The sequence below is a fragment of the Zosterops lateralis genome (genome assembly GCF_965231275.1).
Source record: "Zosterops lateralis genome assembly, chromosome: Z".
Lineage (NCBI taxonomy): Eukaryota > Metazoa > Chordata > Aves > Passeriformes > Zosteropidae > Zosterops > Zosterops lateralis.
This window is the reverse complement of record NC_139800.1, coordinates 67,071,558-67,095,823: the sequence shown is the minus strand read 5'-3', so window position 1 is coordinate 67,095,823 and position 24,266 is coordinate 67,071,558. Positions and strand designations below refer to the sequence as shown.

Sequence of the window (24,266 nt, the reverse complement as noted above, 5' to 3'; positions counted from 1 at the left end):
TGTGAGGACAGCTGAGAGAGCCCAGAGAAGGGCCCTGGGGAACCTTACAGCAGCTTTCCAGGGGCTCCATAGAGTAGTTGAAGAGGAACTCTTTACCAGGGAGTCCAGTTATAAGAGGAGGGGTAAGGGTCTTTAACTGAGAAAAGAATTAGATTAGATATTAGAAATAAATTGTTTACTGTGAGGGTGGTGAGGCACTGGGAATAGGCTGCAGCTGCCCCTCCCTAAGTGTTCAGGGCCAGGCTGGATGGGGCTTGGAACAACCTACCTCCCATAGCAGAGGGGGTTAGAACTAGGTGATGTGTAAGGCCCCTTTCAACTCAGACACTCTGATCTAAAAACTCTTCACAGCTTAAATAAGCAGCTTATGTAGTTCATAGGGAGCTATTTTTTAGGGATAGAGAAAAATTGCATTTTGCAGCTTTGCTTTATAAAAAAAAGTTTGTTTTCCTCAGGTGTTCAATCAAGCACAGAATAGGAAAAGAAGGGGAAACAGGAGCTTTCGGCCTTGTATAACAAGGAAGGCATCTACAGAGTTTTGACTTATGAAGCAGCTTACCATGTAACCTTATCCAAAACACTTAAAACTTTCCTCACGTCAAAGGGAAAGTTCTTTTCCTATGTTGCTATGGCTAGTTAAGAAAAAATTGTTACCTCTTTGTCTAACAGCCAAAAGAAGTTATCAACACCTGCCAGGATCTGAATGCGTCCAATGTACTAGTATATGTATAGATAACATGGAACTTTAAAGAGGCTTATTTTTTTCCATTTTCTTTCTCATTCTTTCCTACCTGGTGGCCTTCTACAATGGAGTGACTACAGCAGTGGATAAAGAAAGGGTTACAGGTGTCATTTATCTGGACTTCAGCAAAGCCACTGCAGTGTTCCCCACATCATCATTCTTTCTAAATTGGAAATGGATTTGATGAGTGGGCTGCTAAAAAGTGGTTGGATGGCCATGTCCTGAGAGTGGTGGTCAATGGCTCAGAGTCCCAAACAACAGCAGTGAAAAGTGGCAGGCCTTGAGGATCCCTTTTAGGACCAGAACTGTTTAATGTCTTTATTAATAACAGAGATGAAGGGATCAAGTGCACCTTCAGTAAATCTGCAGATGACACCTAGCTGAGTGATGCAGTTGACACTCCTGAGGGATGGGATGCCATCCAGAGGGCCCTGGACAAGCTCAAGCAGTGGCCCATGGGAATCCCATGAGGTTTAACAAGGCTGGTGCTGCACCTGGGCTGGGGCAGCCCCCAGTGCCAGCCCAGGCTGGGCATGGACAGAGCCAGAGCAGCCCTGCCCAGAAGGACTTGGGGGTGCTGGGGCTGAGAGCTGGACATGAGCCAGCCATGGGCACTCCCAGCCCAGAAAGCCAAGTGTGTCCTGGGCTGCATCCAAAGCCCCGTGGGCAGCAGGGGAGGGAGGGGATTCTGCCCCTCTGCCCCGCTCTGGTGAGACCCCACCTGCAGAGCTGCCTCCAGCCCTGGGCTCCCAGCACTGGAGCGACATGGAGTGTTGGGGAGAGGCCAGAGGAGGGACACTAAGGTGATCAGAGGAGTGGAGCACCTCTGCTATAAGGAAAGGCTGAGAGAATGGGAATTTTTCAGCCTGGAGAAGAGAGCGCTTTGAGGTGACCTAATTGTGGCCTTCCATTCTCTGAAGGGACCTTGCAAGAGGGATGGAGGGGGACTACTCACAATGGCATGTGACAGGACAAGGCGGAATGGTTTCAAACTAAGAGAAAGTAGATTTGAATTATGTACTAGGAGGTAGTCCTTTACTGCAAGGGCAGCGAGGCCCTGGCAGAGGTTGCCCAGAGAAGCTGTGGATGCAGCCCTGGAAGTGTTCAAGGCCAGGCTGGACAGGACTTAGAGCAACCTGGTCTAGAGGAAGGGGGGGTTTGAGCCAGATCATCTTTAGAATCCCTTCCAATCCAAGCCAATCCATTCTTATATATTAATATTCTATACCGAGTTGTTTTCATATTATAATTAAAACAGGCAAAATTTACATTTTTATTTTGGTGGTAGATTTTATTTCTGACCCTAGGCTGAGGGTCCTGTAGCAATGTTAACAGAAGATGCTGGATCATCAATCAAATAAAATAAGCAGTGTCATCAGCTGCTTCAGGAAGTACAGGCGCAAGTACATGACGACAAACAGGGCATGTTCCCGACTACAAAAAGAGGAAAAAAATAAAAACAGGTCATTTGCATAGTTTGCATTCAATTCTAATGAAAAGCTAAAATTTATTATTTATAGAAGTATTTAGAGTCTCCACAACAGCACCACCTCAAACTCAAATTTGACCGCATAGCTAGAGATGACAACTAACACAAATTCAGAAGAAATACTAGTTTTGTTTTTACACCTGCTATGCAGCAAATGCATCAGGTTCTCCCCAAGTTCTTCACAGCATTGATTTTACAGGTGGGACTTTTTTTTTTGAGGCAAGAATTAAAAATAAGTTAGGTATAGCCCAAATCAAAGAGGAATTATTTTATCCTATTTTTCAGCAATAGCAGTTTACTATGACAATAGAAAAAAAAAAGCCAGAATGTGTAAAACAAGAAAAATGAATAAGGTAATCAACACTATCATAAAAAAAATTATAAACTCATCAACTAAATCTATCAACTCTCCATGCTAGAGGTGTACTGATATGACCATCATGGTACAATCAATTAATCTCTCTCTTATACTCTTGAAGAAGTTGTGTTACACTGTAAGCTCACTGAGAACTACCAAGTCCGGGCTTGCACTGTACACAAAGGAGAGTGCAAGTGCAACTAAAAAAAAATATACCAGTTTAGAATGGTATTAAAACATACCATTAATTATGGTGGTTTTAGTCTAGCTTCAACATGATGCAAGCCTTTTTAAAACATTTGGAAGGAAATGGATTACAGATCAGGAAAATGGAATCTAATACCACATAGAATTACTAAAGATAATTAAAAAAAACAGTTAATCTACAGGCATTTCAGTATTTCCTCTGCCAGCCTTAGTTGTCACCATAAGTGGGCCTGACATCGTGGTAAAACAGAGCAAACCCTTTGCTCTTCTCAGAGAAAATGTTTCCATTGTCTTTACTTCAAGGTAGGAATATAGTAAAGAAAGCTTTTCTTGCACCAAAACAATATAACTCATCCATGTCTTTCACTCTGAGTAAAGCAAAACATGTTTTTCCTTACAGATATATTCCCTCTATTTAAGAAATTGCACTTCAGGTAAATACAAATATAAATTTCTTTCCTCACTTGCACTAGAATTTCATTCCACAATGCATAAATTCAACAGCCAGTTATTTCTTGGTATTTCATCACGCATTTTCAAAGAGTTAAAAGTTGTTCTTCCAAGAAGAATATACAAAATACACAACGCCCTCCACAAATCCTCCACCAATCCTGCAGTACTTACTCTCTGTAACCAAAGAGTTACACAAGGTTTGTGGAACACATGACGACAGGGTAGCTTTGTTATGATTTCACCATCCACATAATCACTGCAACAGATAGTACAACACTGTTCTTGACCTAAACCCATGATGAAGAAAAAGCATTATTAACTTATTTTACATCTAAGATGAGCTTAAATTAAAATACATATATTATCAACAGTATCACTAACTAATCATTGGTTACAAAGTAGTTACAGTAACTCCATTAAAGATTAGTTTTCCAAATGGATCAAAATTATACTCAGATTCAAAATATCTTAAAACAGCATTATGCAGTAAGTAAACTTAAATATTGCATCTATGGTATTAGAGAAAGTTGAACATGTTTTTACATATTTTGTGGAAATTAATTCTCCATTATTTTTCCATACCATTGTAGTCACCTGTGACGATAATCTGTGGCAGACAATCTATGGTTTCTTTCGTAGCTGGTGGATGAGTCTGTTCAACATCAAATGTAAGAGACTCCAACTGCGCCAGAGCAGTCTGAAAGGGGTGAGCAGAGATCAAGTTCTCTTACTTACAAATGTAAGATTTCATACAAAACAAACAAAAAGGAATCCAATTCTAGTAGTATTACTTTTTAAAATGGAAGATATGTCTGTCAAACTAACCATTGCATCCTTTTTATTTTTGTAATGAATGAGATGAAACTGAAGGTCAAAACAGTAATGCATTCTTTAAATGCATCCTTTAAAGCATTCTTAGAGTATGAGGACAGAGCCGCAACCTGATCTACAATGAACATTTGCTAACTTTATGAAGTTACAGAAAAGGGAGCAAGTTGAAAATGTAATAAAGCCTTCCAATCTAAAACTGTCCTTTCATTTTGCTTCTGAAAATAAATGCCTCACTAATGTGCTTCCTGGTTTCAACTATTGAATTACTCAGGCACAAACAAAAAATATTATGTACCTTGGCTACATTAACAATGTAAACTTTAAGAAATAAAAACCCAAGATCCATGTAGATATTTCTAATCTTAAAACAGACAAAATGCTCTGAAGTAACTTTTTTAAACTCAAATTTTTTGCCATACAAAGTCTTTCAGAATACAAGTCTACACTCTATTTGCTGCATATATTTGCTGTGTACACCATACATTCAACTATGTAAGACTGAAAGGATATCCAGTAGAAAAAAAAAAGATTAAAATCACAGAACTCAGAATATCATGTTATATTTTCTGAGAAACGTACTACCTGTTTGAACAGCAAACAAACTGAAACCGAAGAACCAAGAACACATAAGCACTGGGTTCACACCAAGTGAATTAGTCACATCCTTGAAGTACAACTACTTATTGTTCTAATAAGCTTGAAAATTATTTACTCTATTGGCCACACAACTCTCTTAGTAAGAAGTGTACACATTTTTTTAATGTTGGGAATACACTTAACTAAAAAGCTCTATATACCAGAGAAACTCTGGATTATACAGAAATCTCTTCAGTAGCCCTTCCTCTTAAACTTCCCCTGAAGTTACTACAGCTGCAACCTGAAAACATGCCTGGACTTCAACCACAGTGACAAGGCAGCTCAAGCTACCACACTACCACAGATCTAAACTAGCAGTTTTATACCTACAGTCAAATCTTTGTGACAGAAGAGAGATCAACATGAGCTAAGAAATATTTACAGCTCCTACTGACACATGTATTCTCATCTAGAAATCTGTCAGTTGAAGGGAAAACCTGGGGTTATCCCTAGTACAGTCTGCAAGTCCCCCTACAAAACAGGTACATTGCTCCAATTTTACAGCTAATACCATCAAATTCTGGTACAACAGACAATACTACCTTACTAACATTAAGATGATTTTAGTATTTGTATTTGGTTTTTGCTCCAACTGCAGTGGCCTGAGAATAAACTATAGGTAAAAATACTGTGCTTAATCAGAGTAACTACTAGACCTGGAAAAATGAGATAAGATCCCAGGGATACAGAAGGTTGCAATATTACATATGTGTCAAAATTCTCTATTTATATCCAGTAGAGTGTTCTCAAACAGAAAACATTGTACTGCTTGCTTGCTTCTGAAATGTACACAAAAGAAACATCATAGACACAAAGCCTTAGAGTGACTCTGAGGCTGAAAGTCACGTTTTCAAACTCTAAGCAAAGTAGTGTCTGTTTTATAACTTTTACAAGATGTATCTTCAAAATAACTGTACTTCCTCCTACTACTTGTGTAACTGCTTACTTCTCCATGTACCAAAAATAAATGCTGGACTTTTTTCTGTTAAAATCAAGAACACTACAGCCTACAGGGGTTTGAGCTCCCCACATCTGTGAAGTGGGACAGGAAATATCTAAAAAGTCACTGATGCAGCAGAGGCAACTGGCCTGTTCTGTACTGCTAATGAAGTAACCCAGACACTCCCACCTATGTAGTTTCTTTATAACAGATGGAAGAAAAAAATACTTAAAATCACACATAAATTCTATTAATTTTTAGGAACCCAGAGCCTTCTAGAACATAGCTTTTCAAAGCAAGTATCTAATGTTTTCATTACCTCTCCCCTCCAAATGTCACAATTATTTCGGACAGCTCTCTCCCACTCCCTCCCCTCCAAATTAAGACACACTTGAATTTTGGATGCTTTATTCTGTCACATCCCTTTCAAGTATTTCAAAACAACAGTTAATTGTTTTGCTTATATTTTCTGAATAATTTTAGTAACTACTTCATACTGTAAAAATATATGCTCTATATTCTGTTTGAGATTTGAAGGGAATATCTGGAATTCTTACTCAAAACCTGTGCTCTCCATGTGGTCACAGTCCTTACAACTCTTCCTTTTTTTACTCAGTTACCACTTTGTGCTGACTAATTCCAAATATGACAGACTTCTATGCCCACCATAGTTTCACACTCCTATCTTCACTCCCTTACTTTCAAGCACAAATGCTCTGAAAGACATACAACTTTTCCACATTCACAGCACCCTGTACCACAGGTACCGCTGTAGTGATCTGCCTGCTTGCTAATGGTGCTCAGTGATGCTCTGTTCCTGGTGACAAATGTAATTACAGCACCTCCTCAACCAGTCATGCACATAATCACCTACGATTACTTTCACAGGTCACTCTGACAGGACTGCACACATTTCTTCTGAAATATGTTGTTATGCAAAAATGAGAAAGACAAACTTAAGAGTCCTAATAAACTTAGTCTCCTCTCCAAGTGTTAATGTGCAGAAAAAAAAAAAGATGGGATTAATTTCCTCTCTCTACACAGATCTTCTTGCTTTGATGCAAAGGAGGAGGTCAACTGTTTTTGCAGTTCTGTTTTTTTTTTTTTTTTTGATGTAGTGAGAACCAGCAGCTATGAAAGAGACAAGAATTTTCTCTAGGCAGCTTCAAAATACTGCTTTCACAATAAAGGTATCAACAGACCACGTTAATGAAGTGTCTCTAAATGAGTAATGTTAACAAGATCCTACACAGCTGGAGAAGGCCCTGTGATACTTGATCATGAATGACAACTGCCTATACACCTTGGGGGACACACAAAACCTGGAAATTGTACGACTGCCAACTTAAGGGAACAGCCCTTCCGCTGCCTTGGAAAAGACCTGGGAAGCTTATTCAGAAAATCATTGACTTTGCACATATCCATGGAAAAAAAACCATTATCTATGATTGTTCCACTGCCTGCCAGCTTCAGAGAGCATTTCAAAGTGCCCTTGGTATTTTGTCTGCAAGCACACTATGACATACAGCCTGCCCTGCTCACCCCTTCAAAGTAGGTGCTAGCAGTCAAACTGCCCCTTGCTGCCCTATACTTATGTCACCCACAAAACATTCAGTTCAGCTGTTACAACACCATATTATATGTCTACATATCATTTAACTTTTATTTTGACAAATACCCTGCAGGGGAGATTTCTGGCGGTGCAAGAATTGTCACACTGCATCAAACTGGATTTCAGCTAGCTCTACATTCACTGTGACATTGACCAACCTGAAGTAATAAACAAAAGACAAAGATCATAACCATGCTGGTTCTTGGTAATATATGCTTTGGTCCATCGAAAATTAGACAGGCGAAATGGGATAGAACAAGATAAAGATAAAAGGCACCTTCTCTTTCAGGTGGTTTCTTTTCCTGATTGGGTTTTTTGGTCTGTTACTGGGTGGACTTTTTAAAACTTTTTTTTTTTTTTTTTTTAAATTTAAAATACATAGACTCAAGGCAGTCAAACACAGAAAAGTCTTCTACTGATAAAAAAAAATTGAGAAATTCAAATGTACTCTTGCAAAAAAAAAAAAAGCTGGGACAATTCAGAGACACAGATTCAAGTAGAAGCTTTCCTTTGTTATGTAGAGAATTTAGCAAAATTCTTTAGAATTAAATGGCATATGTGTGTACAGATAGAAACCAGTAACTTTCTTTGTCTTATAAGAAAAAAAAATGTATATACTAAAAGGAATAGGTACTGATCAATGACTTCCTGTAGTACATCCTTTAAAAGAACTTTCAAGATGTATTTTCACGTTTGCAGACCTGAAATTTCAAGCTAGCACAGGAAAGTATTTTTTCCCCTCATTCTCCTGATTTTCAAATTAAGTTGAAAAAGAGTCAACTATAAACATTTGTGCCACAGCATCACTGATTTAAGATCATTAAAAATATTTTAATACCTCCACAGCTTCTAAGCGTCCCTCTAGTGCCATAAATGTGAGAAATTGAGGTTCCATGTAAGGAATGGCTTGAGCAAGTCCTAGGCCATCACCAAACTCATCAAGTAGTCTGAAAAATATGGGTTAGGAAACATGGTCTTATTTTCAAAACAAATAGTTACAACACAAAGTCTGGATATTTAAAATTATTGCACATCACCTGCTAATAACAGTCAGACACCCAGCCAGCTGATCTCAACATCGCCTGCCTCAACTGGACATATAAATAAGATTAAAGCTCATGGGTCAAGAAAAAAGGCCATGAGTTATCAATCATCACCACAGGCAAAACAGACTCAATTCAGGAAAAACCTTAATTTAATTGAAAGGCTGAACCAGATGACTTTTTGAGGTTCCTTTCAAGTTAGGCTGCTCTATGAATTTACTGCCAATAAAAATGGATTTGAATGGTGAGAAACAAAGACAAAAACTAAAACATCTTTCACTTAGCCCTCCCTTTATTTCCAGGCTCAACTTCACTCCTTCATCTTGAGTCCTCTAAGTTCCCCTATCCCAAGCAGGGCAGAGGGAAAGGAACAGGGGTTGTGGTCTGTCCGTGGGTAGCTCCTCTCTGCAGTTACTTTCTCCTCATGCTGTTTCCTTGCTCCTGCATGGGTTTTTTTTCTCCCAAACTGCAGTCTTTCAACTACTCCAGCACGGCTTCTCCCCAGACACAGTTCCTTCAGCAAAGCCCTACCTGTTCCACTTGTCCTACCAGCACCTAGAGCACTTCCTCCTCCTTTTCTGACTTTGGTGTCTGCAGGGTTGCTTCTCTCACATCATCCCCCTATCTCTCCCATACACTGCTTGCTGTTCAGCATTTTTTATCCTTTTTTAGTACTTCCCTAGAGGCCCCACCCTGTGGTGGGTCCACTGGAGGGCAGCTGGAACCAGCTGTGTCCCACATGGGGCAGCCCCAGCCTCTCACAGGCAGTTCTGTAGGTAGCTGCCTACCCCTGGTCCCAGCACAGTGGTATCACACTCCCACAGCATATAGTTCAGAACATCCTGATGGGAGTTTTTACTGTGAACAGGCGTAAGTTCAGCTAATATGATTCATATATAAGCTATGAAGGTTGTTTTACAACTAACAATCAGATTTTGATTACATCATGTGTCACAGTTCATGGTTTGGCAGCTCCACTAGTTCTGTTTTAGAAATTCAGAAATCAAATCTTAAAACAGGCACAAGTGAAATGATGTTCAGGTCTGTGTAAGCTCAGCAGACAGAACTTAACAGACCAACATCTTTGTTCCTGTTTTTAGTAACTAGGAAGCTTACCAAGGCTAACCTCCAACACTTCAAACAGCTTCTGTCCCTATCACACAATTCCACTGCTAGCTTACTGCCTGACAGTGTAAGAACACATGCCTTACTTCTAGCTTGGACTCTCATGCATTAGCCCCTTCTATGCTTTTCCACAATATAACTTCACAAGGAGAAAACAACAGTGTTGGTATGTCTGCACTGGAGTTTATATTTTAATAAGCAGAAGAGAGCAGTGTTATGTCTATTACTGGAAAGCCTTTTGTCTATCATATTGTAAAACAAACACATTATGCTATTATACATTATACTATTTTGAATGTGGCTCCAATCATTTTATTCCTGGTATTTGCAGCATTTTTATAATAAATTGATTGCAATATCCTTCAGTAATCTAATGACAGAAAATTGAGCGAGGCATTCAAAATTATGATAATATTAGGTAAGTGCATGGCCTTTCAAAGAGAAATAAAATAGATTTATAGGGACTAACTTACACCAGTTTCAAAGGAGGAAAAGACCAATTATAAAACAGGACTGACTTGAATGCTGATTACATTTATACTGCCTTATTTTTGTTACACTTCCACTTGAAAATTAATTTTAAAAATGCACCCATGCCTTGCATATTTAAGACACCAAAATGTTCTCAAATCACAGCCTGACTTAGAAAATCTGTTCCCTTGTCTCTCATTAAAAGATACGTATCACTTGAAATACCTTAAACTTTAAAACTGAGATTATCAGTTCTTGAAGGAACTGGATACTGATAAGTACTTTTGACATCTTACATAGAAAGCAAAACAGTAACTTCAAACCCCCTGAAATTAAAGCAGACAACTATCAAATGCATACCTCCACTCCACATCCAGGTCTTCACTCACACTGGAGTCATCCTCAAGGTTATTATTTCCATCCAACAAGAAGAATCCAAGATGCACAAAATCACTAATTGGATCATTTTCCTCATCACTGCTACTTTCCACTTCTTCTCGGTACTGTAACCAAGGAATTTCACCTTCCTCCAATAATGTCTGCTCCCTTTATATAAATAAATGAAAAGCTAAAACTAAAAAGCTAGGAGAATTTACAAACATGCATAAGCAACAAAAGCCAAACATAACACAAAGACTAAACAGGTATGTTTCCTAGACTGCAGAATCATAGATTAGAAACTTAGCATTTGCCATAAAAATTCAAAAAATTCCCAGTGGTATCAGCCCCAGACTCTCTAGTAACACGCATAATTCTACAGCAAAGTTTTGTCTAAGGCTCAAGGCTAGCAGTAGACTAAGTGGTTTGCATTGAATTTTCCCTAGCACAGCCAGCATCCCTCCCATGGTTAATAGATTTGGTACTAAACATTTTCTTATTTATCTTCAAGTTCCTAAAGGCATTAAGGAGAAAGATTGTCTTGACACCCCAGAGTAGCCTCCAATGCAAAGCTAGGCCTGGATGCAATGCAAAGAGCTACTACTCGCAAGAGAAGCTATTTCGCAAGAGAAAGACTTCTCTTCCAGATATTCCAGAGGAGCACAAGTCACCTGGATGCAGTCATGGGGCTGTGAGGCCCACTTTCCTTACAAAAAGGAAAATAAACAGCAATTATGTTAAAGATGCTTACATTTTCCTGCTGTTAATATAAAAGAAAGTTAAAAAGCCCACAGCTCCATTATTGTTCTTCTGAAAGAGATGAGTTGTCACAAAGTTTTCATAAAGTCACACTAGTTCTCCAAGACTCAAGAATATGCAGAATACTAAAAAAGCATTAACAACAAACTGGAGTGCTTGGCAACAGGTACTGTGCACTTAAGAGTGGAAGAAGCTGAAAGAACACCCATGTGTGGCCTTTGCTTTATAAAGATCCCAACTAGAGTCAGTATTAGATGCTTAGAGAAAAGCCAAGCACATTCTTCTTAGCTATATATAGCTACAGGTTTTCTCTTATAGCAAAGGCAGCTGCAGCTTAAAGTACTGAATGACTGGAAAAATAAACTAAGTTTAAAGCTACTAGAGCAAGCAAGTAATTCAAGTTTACTTTAATTACTAGGGCTGCAGAAAATGAGGAGCAGCAGTGGAATTGGAGAAGCAATAAAGCAGAGATAAAGAAGTTCTTTTCAAGGAGTCCTAAGCAGTATCAAAAGACGTTCATGTAACATGTATATCTTAACAATTAACTTGCCTAACTGGCTTTCAAGAGTCTATATATTAAGTCTATTAACCATATTGACATTATATATCAATGCACTCTCATTGCTTCTGTATTTTTCATTACAGAACTGCTTGCATGAAATGCCATATTTTCCCTAATTTGCAATACATGCAACTACTCAGACTATTGTGATGTAGGCAAATGACTGTTGCTAGCATGGTAACTGCTTTTAGATGCTCTTCTGTGTAGTGCTATGCGAATACCCTACTACTGGCAATGCTAGAAGCTACAGGAAGTCAGTTAATAAAACAAAGGCACACCTTTCCTGGAAACAGAAGTCTATGCCCTCCTCTTTCACACCACTGCTGCTCCTCTGCACACCAGGGTCACACTCCTCCCTGCATGAGATAGTCTCCCAGCTTTCATCACTTGAAGACTGCTCTTTTTCCACAGCAGTAAAATACGAAGGCACAGACGTAGACCATTCTCCATCACTGCACTCTGAGCTGCAATTTAAACAAAGTAATAGAGTATGAATTCAAACACTGCTTTAGGGGAAAGAAAACAATTTCCTACTTTTCTATCAACATCGCTCTCAATATAAGCAATTTATTTTCTAAGATAAATTAATCTTGTGCTATGTATAGAGGCATTACAAATCAACTGTACAGAGCTGATTAAAAAAAAGAAAAAAGCAGCCTGTAAGAAAATTCAAAAATTCTACCCATCCTATTTTGCAAAAAAGTTTTGTTCTTCCCTTGCTACATATGTAGAGTACAAGAAACAACTCACGAACAGAAACCAGACTCTCTATACACATCTTTCTCCCAGATTACAAAAACAGCAGCATTGCCTGATTAACAAATAATCAATGTCAGCCTTACCTCTCCACCAAACAAATGTAAAGTAAAAGCTCTCAGGATATATAAGCCATATAGAATGACCTTTTTAAACATAGAAAGATATAATGGATGACTTATTGCAAACTACTTGATTCACTAGCCCAAACAAGATGAATGGCAGGGGGTTTTGAAAAGACAATTTGCTCGGTCACCACATAGAAAAGGAGAGTAAATAAGCTTTGGGCAGCTTAAACAAAATAGTAGTGCTAGCACTATTTTAGGAAGGATGTACTACTGCTACCACTGGTGATGGCACTTAGAAGATTCACTCACTACAGTGACAGCTACTGAAATTCAAAATATAGTCAACTAGCCACATCACCTCATAAAGTTGGAGAAAACATGCATGTAAACAGCCAACATGCTTACTAGACCTCATTTTATAAAGCAATCCAAAACACCCACAGCACAGCTTTCTAATCTGCTAAACCCAGTGTATTTAAGTGTATTGTTCCCTCCCCACCCACAAACTCAATAATTTCTTCACTTTATTAAATATTACAAATACATGCCAAAAGAACTTTCAATTTAATAAATTTTAAGTGTTCTGAAAAACTGCATAGTATACATTGCAAGTTTTACAAGAATAAGTAAGTTCAAGATGCAGATTATATATAAGCATTTTAATTTGAGACTGGAATAAATTTTTCTATCACAATTTTGATGGCTAAAGAAAGCGATGGAAATGAGACTATTTATTAATTTGGGGCTATTTTAATGAATTACTTAAAAATAGAAATCCAATCTACTATGAAATTCTGATATGTAGTCTAATGCATCACATATTACACCATCTAAAGCTTAATATTGGTATTTTTTTAAACTTTTGTTCTGTGGTTCTTTGGTTTTGGGTTAAGAGTTTGGTTTGGAATGTTAGTTGATAAAGTTTTTAAATATATATTTTACAATTTCATCTTACATACTCTAAGACTAGTTGAAAAAACAGATCTCTTGTTTTAGTTTTATCTATTTTACAATCTGAGAATGACTCCTAACACACTTTAAAATACGCTCCCTTTGGTTTTAGTAAAATTTTTCTCTTTAAGGTTTATATACAAACACTAATTCAAGCCAGAAACAGATATACCTAACCTCACTAACACTAAACAACTGAAGAACATTAAATATTTCAGAACTCAGGATTCAACTGTGCTCAATTCCGCACGGGTGCAGAACATTACTTAATGGTTAGAGAGTTACAGACTTGTCATTTCCCAAAAGCATAACAGGTGAACTCAGCATCTGCATGTGCACTTGCTGATGACAGTCTCTCCCCTGGCTGATGGTAGCCCTTCCTAACCTGTACCTGCCACACAGCCCAAAATTAAATGGACGGAACTAATGGATATATGATCCTCCTCCCTCCACCTCTGCCCCTGGACCTTCCACCACTCTCCCAACTTAGAACATACATGGTTCTAACAAACATGCAAGACTGTCTTCTTCCCACACAGCTTTCACATGTTAACACCACAACAGCTGTGCACCTCCTTGAGGCAAGTATGTGAGGTGGAGGCCCACACTGCAGCAACCAAAAGGTGAATTTCTCCCTAGGATGGGAATAAGCTAAAATTGAGCTGAAGAAGGTAGTTTGACATGTATGTAAAATCCACTTTTTATGTGGCTCTGCATGAATATAAAATATGGCTTAAGCCTTTAAACATAAAACTTCACCTTGTCACAAGTGAACATATTACTTCTTCGTACAGACCAATCACTGACAATTTATTTCATAAACATAAGTATTTTTAGGTTTTAGAACATAAATTATGGGGATTCTAAGTTAAAAACATATGATTCCTGTTTACTGGTTCAGTCATCATCAAGAACATTTCAAATAATCATTCCATGTTTCTTTTTATTCATGCTACAATAATCCATCACTATGCATCATGGAAGGCAATGCAGTAACTACAGAATGCATCACACTTCCTTCATGGCATTTTAATCTTCTAGCAGCAGCATTTCAAAAATTAAAAAGACTATGCACTAACAAAACTTTTAAAAAGGAAGTGAAGAATTCATTTGCAAGTACCTTTATTAAGAATCACAGAATTGTCAGGGTTGGAAGGGACCTTTGAAGATCATCCAGTCCAACCCCTCTGCCACCCTGCAGTCCAACCTGGAGCAGGTGACACAAGAACGGTCCCAGGTGGGTTTGGAATTGTCTTCAGAGAGGGAGACTATGACCTCCCTGGGCTACCTGTTCCAATGCTCTGCCACCCTCAACCTAAAATTCTTCTTGTTGTGGTAGAACTTCTTGTGTTTTAGTTTATGGCCATTGCTCCTTGTCCTGTCACTGAGCACCACTGAAGGGAGTCTGGCACCATCCTCCTGGCACCCGCCTTGGAGACATTTATTTGCATTAGTGAGATCCCCTCTCAGTCTTCTCTTCTCCAGATTAAACAGGCCCAGATCCAACCTCTCCTCATAAGAGAGATGGCACAGACCCCTCACCATCTCTGTGGCCTCCACTGGATCTTCTTCAGTAGCTCCTTACCTTTCTTCAACTGTAGAAACCATAAATGAACACGACACCCCAAATGCGCCTTGCTGGGGCAAGAAGTGGGGCAGGATCACCTCCCTGTCCTGCTGGCCACACTCTTCCTGGTGTATCCCAGGATCCCACGGTCTCTCCTGGCCCCCAGGACACACGTGACCAGCACCCCAAGGTCCTACCCAGAAGAACTGGTCTCCAACGGGTCAGCCCCAACCTGTGCTGCTACAGGACATTATCCCCTCACAAGTGTGGGACCATATACCTACACCTTGAAGAAGAAAAGCCCCTAAGTCTACTATCCCATTTTAAAATGCATTCTGTTTTCTCACAATTGAAACTCTGCAATGTTTTAAGGACAACATTTTATGATAATTAATTTTCATGCTTTTTTCTCTGCAAAAACACAGGCAACAATCTACTAAGCAGGTAGACAGGTAAGCAGGTAAGCTTATAAATTGCAAGCACATCCATAAGAGAGACACATCAACATACAGAAGATATGTCTTGTAAAAAATGCCATAGGAACAGAATCAACAAGATGAAGGCAAACGGCAAAATAGGGAAAAAAGCCATCACAAACCCTACTACATTTTCCATAAATGATCATAAGGTTAGAAATCTTTTTACTCTCAAATAGCTCAGTTATATAATCCCAATTAATAATGAAGAGCTCTAAACTAACATTTTGTGAATAGAAGTTAATCAACATAAGGTTTATCCAAATTCCTTTGTCTTTTGGGTGAAGATCTCAAAGCAGGAGGAACCTGAATAACGCTTCTCATGTCAAGGTTGGAGCAATTTTTAAATTTAAAACTGCAATAATTAATAGCTACTTTGGAAACACCTAGTAGTCTGAAGAATTTCCATTAAAAGGGGATTATAAGTAGCCTTATCAAGTTATTCTTCAAATATTACAAGGAAGAACAATTTCTTCCAAAAGGCTGGAGACAAGAACGTAAATAAGCTGCCATATAGAATATTGATATTTGGTAAAAAACCAAACTCTGAAGGGTCAGCCTAGAAGGAAACTTTCAAAGCTGAAGAAGGCTATCAGTCTTTACTCTCCATCTGCTCAGTAAAAATGAAATAAAAATAAACAAGTAATATTCCTCAGTGATAAGTGCTCTGACTGCAGACATAAGGAAAGGCTTTTTACACCACCAGAAGAGTGAGGGATAACTGTAAGGAAAAGTTAGCATCTTGTTATCTGATCATATTCTTAAATGCCTCAAGTTTTTATGCATCATTTGCTAGCATATTGTTCAGTTTTGCACATTATATACACAAAAGATTCAATACTAAAACAGATACAAAAACAAAATTTTACCTGTCTTCATCTTTGTGGGACATTAAGTAATGTGTGTTGTGGTCTTCAAACTCATTCCAAAAAGCACTGTCACTTAGAACATTGTTTTGTTCTCGAGCTACTGCATTTCTTCTTAAGTCTACTTCCATATTCTTTTGATGACTGTGCACTCTTGAGAGAAAGAACACACCAGAACTCATCTCCTCTTTGCCATCTCTCAAGGGACACTCAGGATGGCATTGCTGGACATCAGCAATTCCAATTCTCCTCCAGGAATCACCTTCCTTTTCATCATCACTAGAGAGACGACTTTCTCTTTCCAGTTGTTTTGCAATATTTTGTTTTCTAATTTTAGGCCGCACTACTAGCTCAGATGAATTTTCTCGCTCAGTTTCTCCATCAATGATGTTTAATACATCAACAATTGGTATGGGGGTTCCAATTCCAACATCCACTATATGTTTTGTCTGCTGTGTTTCATAACTGTCATCACTCAGGCTTATTTTCGGTATGGCTTCATTTTCAGCAGATTTAAGTGTCCTATTGTTTGGACATGCCAAAGGCATTGGTCCTGCTTCTTCACAGCTTTCTCTACAAAGGCTGTGGTTGAAACCACACAGTTGGGACTGTAAGTCATTAAGAGACTCCACCTCTTTTTCACACTGAGAAAGTATGTTATCTAGTCTTCCCTGAATTACACCTGCTGCTTCTCTTATCCAAGAATATTTGTCTAGAGCATCCTCTTCCTCTCCATCACTGCTATCTGGTTCATAGGAGTCAATGTTTACAAAAGCAATTCCATTTTTACCATTCAAATCATTATGCCCTTCAGATGTGTATTCTGCAGTGTCTGTAGATTTTTCATAAGGATTCATCAAGTCTTGCGAGATTTGGTTGCCTTCTAGGCCACAAGAGAATACAGAAAACGGTGATGTGGTCACTTCAGAAGTTTGGCTTGATGCACTTTGGCAAACAGGTTCTCTAGTGCCAGCATCCTTTGACAAAGGCTCATCTAATAAATCAGCAGAAACGTGAACCAGTGGACTGGAATCTTCAGAAAAAGCTGTAAGAAAGAATGCAGTGGAATAATCAAAACCAACAGAAATATTCTTGTCTACAAAAACTGCTCATTAAAAAGGAGGGATAATTTACTCGGACTGCAGTGCAAAGTGATAGAAACATTTATCAGATGCAGTCATTCTTCAACAATATATTTACTTTCTCATTTATACAAACTAAGTCTAAAGAAATATACCTAAATTATACAATTCCAGCTACAGATGTGATAGGAAAAAAAAGAATTAAAGGAACACATATAAGCAGAATTTTTACATTGTTTATACAAAAGGGAATTTTAAGATAACAGAAAAACTGAAAGAACATTTCTCTCCATAATGGAGTATCCATTCATTAACTGGCTAAATTGTGCCTTCTACCACACTCAGATAAAGCCACTTACTGCTACTATAAATTACATACTAAAAGAACTGTACCTTGTACCTGCACCTTTTGAATTCAACTCTTCATAAGAAGAAAACAGCAGGGCTGAATGTGGTATTACAGTCAATAGTTGCTTCATCACAAATGCATTTTAGTTATATTACACTTGAACATCTCTTGCATAAAGGTACAATAAAGATCAAATCCAGCAGGAAGAGTTAAAGGTGGTAAAACACATACTACTGCTACTACAAAATCAATCCTTTTTTCAAGTAATTTTTAAACTCCTACCCACGGCAACAGTCCATGTTATTTTGTCCAAAATCTCGCTTAAATCGTTAGATGAGGCTCCATTATTAGGTTGGTGAATTCCTGGCACTGAAATATTATGAGAGGTACGCACCTCAGCACCAGGGGTCTGGCTTCCAGGAAATAATACTGTATTTAATTAGAATCTTGAAACTCCACAAAATTGCTACAAGCCAAGGCTGGTTAGCAGGCCCCTCTAGAGATCATCCAGTCCACTCCTCTTGCTCAAGCAGAGTCATGTATAGTAAATTACCAAGGATCAAATCCAGTCACATTTTTAATATTGCCAATAATATCTCCTCCTACCCATTTACTACAGTTTCTTAGATTCCTAAAGCACCTGGATGACATCTTCATGGTACAGGTACTAAAGAGGTCAACTAGGAAAGGTGCCCTCCCCAATTTATTGCTTAGTAACAGAGGGTCTCATGATCCAAGTGGAGACTGGTGACAGTCTTGCCCACAGCAAACACGAAGTGATCAAGTTTAAAGTCTGGTGACAGAAGGAAAAGTAAAAACTTCAGCTATGGACATGAGGAGAACAGACTTCAGATTGCTCAGGGAACTAGTTAGTGAGATCTTGGGAAAAGGCTTTCAAAGGTGCTGGGGTCAGTGCTGGTCACATCCCAAGGACACAGGAACAGGTAATTCCAAAAACGCTGGAAGTCAAGCAAGTGATGCAGAAGGCTGGCTTGGATGATCAGGGATCTTCTTTTGTAGCTAAAGCAAGAAAACAAGGTGTATGGCCAATGGAAGCAAAATCAGGTGACACAGGAGGAATACAGAAATGCTGCTGCCACTGTGGGGAGAAAATTCATGTGGCTAGAACTCAGCTGGGATTGATGCAAGCCAGAAACAGACTTTTTATTGTCCCCAGTGGGGACTATAAAAAGCTTTGCTAAGCGTGTCAGTAGCAAAGGCAGTGCAGAAATAACATTAGCCCATTGTAGGATGAGGATAGTCACCTTACAGACAGGGACAGAGACAAGGCAGAGATGTTAAATGATTTCCTTTCCCATCTTCGAGACTGATGAAGAGAGGATGTCCAAGGAGGTCCCAGTGCTCTGAGCTGGAGGACAATGACCAGGAGAATGATCAACTCCCCGTCAACCCTGAACTTGTATGGGATCTGCTGCTCCTGCAGAATCTCTGGAAGTTTATAGGGCCTGATGGGATTCATCAGAGGGTAGTCAACAAGTCAGCTGGTGAACACAACACAGCAAGGCCTCTCTCAACGATTTTTCAACAATTCTGGGAATCTGTAGAGGTACCAGATGACTGGACATTGGGTAATGCTGCCCCAGTTTTCAAGGAGGGCAAGGATGACCCTGGAAAGGCAGGCCTGTCAGTCCACTTCAGTGACTGACAAAATTAAGAGAGATAACTATTCTGGTGTAGTGAAAAACCTGAAGGAAAAGCAGTCATTGGTCACAGCCAGCATGGCTTCACGAGAGTAAAGTCCTGCTTGTCATACCTAAATTCATTTTACAAGAAGGTATCCCACCTATTGGATCAAGGGAACCAGTTCATGCAATCTTTATGGATTTTAGCAAAGCATTTGATACTACCTCACATAGGATCCTTCTGGACAAAACACCCAGCACATGCTGCATAAATACATCATGTGATGGGTGAGTAACTGGCTCATAGGTCAGGCACAAAGGGAACGGAGTGAAATCACACTGGTGACCTGTCATTAACGGGATTCCACAGGGCTCCACCCTTGGACCTGTGCTCTTCAAATCTTCATAAACAACTTAAGACACAGGACTGCAAAGTACACTAAGTAAATTTGCTGATGACACTAAATCAGGATTCTGGAGAGCAGCACTGGGGATCCTAGTCAATGGCAAGTTCAACATGTACAAGCAGTGCCCCTGAAGCCAGGAGAGTCTAGTCCTGTCCTGGGGGACATCAAGCCCAGTATCACCAGCTGGGCAAGGGAGGGGATTGTTCCACTCTGCTCTGGGCTGGAGCGGCCTCACCTCCAGTGCTGGGGGCAGTCTGGGCTACTACCACGTAAGATATAAAGATATTAGTGTCAAAAGGAGGGCCATGGAGATGGTGAAGAACCAATAGGGGGAAGCCACATAAGAAGTGGCTGAGGTGACTTGGTCTGTTCAACTTGGAGAAGACGAGAACTGAGGGAGGATCTCACCGGGGCTCTTCAACATTGCCAGAGAGGAAGATGAAGGGCAGACACTGATCTCTTCTCTGTGGTGCTCGAGACAGGACCCAAAAGAATGGCCTCAGGTTGGATCAGGGGAGTTTTAGATTGGGTATCACATAAAGGTTCTTGCCCCAGAGGGCGGTTGGGCACTGGAACAGGCTCCCCAGGGCAGTGGTCACAGCACCAGCCTGACCAAGTTCAAGAAGTGCTTGGACAACACTCCTGGGTACATGGAGTGATTCTTGGGGATGTCATATGCAGGTCTGGGAGTTGGACTCCATGATATATGTGAGATCCTTCTAACTCAGAAAATATGCAGCATTTTAGGTAATACCTATCCACCCAAATATAATACCAGCTGGGGAAAAATGTAGCTTAGTGGAGATAAAAAGTAAATCAATCCAAATAGTTCTGTAAGATAAATCTGAAGAGCTGTAATACACACAAAAACAAACATCAAGAAAAGGCATTTTGTTATTAGACTACTTTACATACAAAGCAACTGTATTAAGAACAGGTAGATAATACACCCTTAAGCTGCACATATCTAATGACTCATAATAACTGCATGCTGCTCTGTGTAACTGAAACAAAAAATGTGGTAGCGTTATACAGAGATAGTACAAGGATCTCCACTAATGTCAACGCTGTCTTACAGGAAACAGACCTTTGACTACATGAAAGTATAGAAAATGTATGAAGCATGGACAACAATAAACACATTTCAATTAAAAAGGATTAAAACCACCCCAAGATGATCTACATCATGTAACAGATTACAAAAAAGATTGAATACAAAGCTAAAACAGCACTATGCCAATATAATTTAAAAAGAAAAAAAAATCAGAATGAGAAAGCAGTTTCAAAATAGTCTGTAAGGGAAGAAGGGAAAAAACCCTACATTGTAGAATCATAGAATCACTTATGCGGGAAAAGTCCACTAAGGTATCAAGTGCAACCATAAATCTAACACTGCCAAATCCACCATTAGACTAAGTATACACACCTTTTAAGGACCTCCAGGTGTAGGAGAAGGGCATACAGGTGACCTTCTCCCTGATATGTAACAGATGTGTTAATTACCCAACAGCCTCGCCCCTGATGAGTGACAGCTATATCCAATAAAGGTAAGTGTGATACTAGAGAGTGGGTTAGCTGGTGAGGAGAGGATCATGAAGGAGGAGGAACCTTGAGGAAGAGAGAACGAGAGAATCATGAAGGAGGATCCTGGAGAGAGAGAATCACTGCTGTGAGGTCAGTCTGGGTCTGCAGTTAGAGTCTGTTGTTGGAACCTGCAGTCCTAGTGTAGCTGGGTAAAAGCCTGCATTCAGAGTCTGCAAACCAAAACATGCAGTCACAGTTTAACAGGAAATAACCAGCAGACAGAGGCTGCAAGGGAAACCTCCTACAGCAAGAGCTTGCTGCAGCAGAGCCAGTGAATAGTCGGGGTCAGGATGGCTAAGCTGTAAAGAGGAAGAAACCAGGACCCTTTTTATGCTGTGATAAACAAGCAGTCGGTGTCTGGGCTCATTTCTACCCTCTAACAAGAGGGCAGCTGCAATATCCAGGAACCGGCAACTCTGCCACCTTCCTGGGCAGCCTCTTCCAATGATTGGTACCCCCTCTGGTGGAGATATTTTCCCAAACAGCCAATTAAACCGCCCCTGGCAATCTTGAGGCCATTTTCTCTTGTTCCATCACTTGTTACTGGGCAGAAAGAATCACAAACACCTCACTCCAGCCTCCTCTGACAATTGTACAGAGTAGGAAGGTCTATTTGAGCCTCCTTTTCTCCAGGCTGAACACCCCCGGCTCCCTCAGCTGCACTTCATCTGACTTGTGCGCCAGACCCTTCCCCAGCCCTGCTGCCCTTCTCCGGACACATTCCAGCCCCTCAATATCCTTCCTGAATTGAGGGGCCCAGAACTGGACAGTCTTGTGGTGTAACCTACGCAGTGCCCAGCACAGGGGATGGTCACTGCCCTTGTGCCACACTATTGCTGACACAAGCCAGGTGCCCTTGGCCACCTGGGCACACTTATGGCTCATATTTACCCAGTGTTAAGCAGTATCCCCAAGTCCTTTCTCCCCAGATGCTTTGGAAGATCTAAGGCTATATCAAATGGGGGTTTTTGAGCTGAAAACCTCAGGCAAATAAATGGGACCATATTTCTAATCCAAGACTCCATTCTGTATTCCTCTATTAAATTATTATTCAGATGCTAATGTCACATAAGGCATTTTGATAAATACTAACATCCAATATTCATTAAACAAGAAAAGGAAGTAATCTAACTGGTATAAACAAATAAAAGGAACTTCTAAAGACTTTTCAGAGGCGTAAGCTGATTTTCACAAGATTAGAATAGGCATCTTCTTCCAAATGTGAATTTTAATTTGGAGACAATAATTGAATGTTATTATTATCTAGTTTGTTAGAACACATTCACTCATTATGAATGTTCTTCAGGCAAAACTACACAACCTAATATAAATTTATTAGATTATTTATACTTTTGAGACTGAAATTTAGTAGAAAAGCAAATTAAAGACATAGGAAATATACTTTTCATATGATTTAAGTGACTCAATAACATGAGTCACTTATGTGGCTCTTAACGTGGCCTTTGCCTCTGGCCCTGAGCATCCCAGTTTGCAATGAAATAGCACATACACAGATATGTACATACATAAAGAATCGCCTTTCTGAACATCTTCCAATTCTAATTGTTTGCAGTCATCATTCTGTTGATGTCCATCTCTGTCTTGATTACTCAAAAATCGTCTAAACCCAACGTGGGAATGTCTTCTTCCACATCTTCCTCCTGTAACAGTCTGATATCCTCCTGCAGGTTTGGGCCAGGCAGTTTTGCCAAGTCCTTGGCCCATTGCTACATGAGATTATGGAAGAAAGAAAAAGAGAGATACTTGTTACACAACAAAATGTCTTCACAGTTTCCCTCTTCCCTAACATTCTGATATACTTTTTCAATCAAGGAATTTTCTATTTCTCTAAAGTCATATGCTTCATTAACAATATAATTATTAAGAAACACAAAGTGCTCTGGGCCCATACATTACAAAAGCATATAACTGAGTTTTCACCTACACTAAATAATACTGGCAAACACTGTGCCCCCATCTTAACATGTTTTTAGTAAACAACAGACTTAATTTAAAAAAAAAAAAATCAATCCCAAATGTCACAGCTTTTTTTTTTTTTTTCAGCTGTTCATAAATCTGACGCAACACACATATAAGCTTGCAGAAAAGATTTGCAAGCACTATAATGGAAAATTCTTCAGGTAATACACAGGTAATGCACAATTCAGGCAGCCCTAGCTAGCTTATCTTTGTGACTGTAAAAGTATAATTAATCAAATCACACCTTCAAAAAAAAAAAAGTCCCAGGGAGAAGGCTTTATTCTTACTGCTAGAGGTAGTATGTTCAGGCACGGCCATACAAAGCTTTGCCCACACACTGCTTCTTCTTACAGCAGTTTTTCATATTAATGCCACTTACAGCTTTCACCAAGAAAATACGGGATGTAAAAAGGAACTTGAGAAACAGTGGAAAATGGCTGACAATATTGTAATGAAGATTATAACAGAGCAGTATTATCAGGTATTAATAATTTAACACAAGGGTTCATGCCCAAAGGCTGTTGCTTGTACACGTGCAATGAGAAACTCACTATTTCAGATATACAGTGACTTCTTGTGTCCCTCTAAGTTACTTTTTCACTCTAATCTTTACTAGATACGGAATTAAAAAGTTTCCATTCTTGAAACTCACCAAATTAAAAAGTTAACATCAAAGACAAGGAAGATAAAGTTTGAAAATATTAATATAGAGTATTATCAACTTCAGAAAAATATGAAAGCTTTTTTATTTCCTGGCTGTGCAACTAATCTCTTCATTACACCTAAAAAGAGAGTATCTATGGGCAGAGACATATGAAAGCGATTGAACCTTGGCAGGAAAAAATTAGCACGTATCTGAGGCTTTTTTCCTCATTTATCTGTGAAGCTCTACGTAGCTTTATTACACACAGTTTTCCCTGGAAATATTTTT

At 39.2% G+C, this 24,266-nt stretch overlaps 1 protein-coding gene across 1 annotated transcript in view; it reads right to left on the bottom strand.

Annotated features, from left to right (window-relative positions):
- Nucleotides 1-2,016: 2,016 nt before the first annotated feature.
- PJA2 (praja ring finger ubiquitin ligase 2) overlaps nt 2,017-24,266 on the bottom strand; it is a 33,688-nt gene continuing 11,438 nt past the window's right edge. Inside the window, exons 2-9 of the mRNA XM_083883135.1 lie at nt 22,882-23,082; nt 16,294-17,335; nt 11,885-12,070; nt 10,268-10,453; nt 8,107-8,215; nt 3,832-3,946; nt 3,421-3,536; nt 2,017-2,176 (exon numbers count right to left, since the gene is read on the bottom strand). Of these exons, the coding sequence (XP_083739261.1) occupies nt 2,096-2,176; nt 3,421-3,536; nt 3,832-3,946; nt 8,107-8,215; nt 10,268-10,453; nt 11,885-12,070; nt 16,294-17,335; nt 22,882-23,080 (2,034 nt within the window). The 5' untranslated portion in view covers nt 23,081-23,082 and the 3' untranslated portion in view covers nt 2,017-2,095. The remainder of the gene's footprint in view (nt 2,177-3,420; nt 3,537-3,831; nt 3,947-8,106; nt 8,216-10,267; nt 10,454-11,884; nt 12,071-16,293; nt 17,336-22,881; nt 23,083-24,266) is intronic.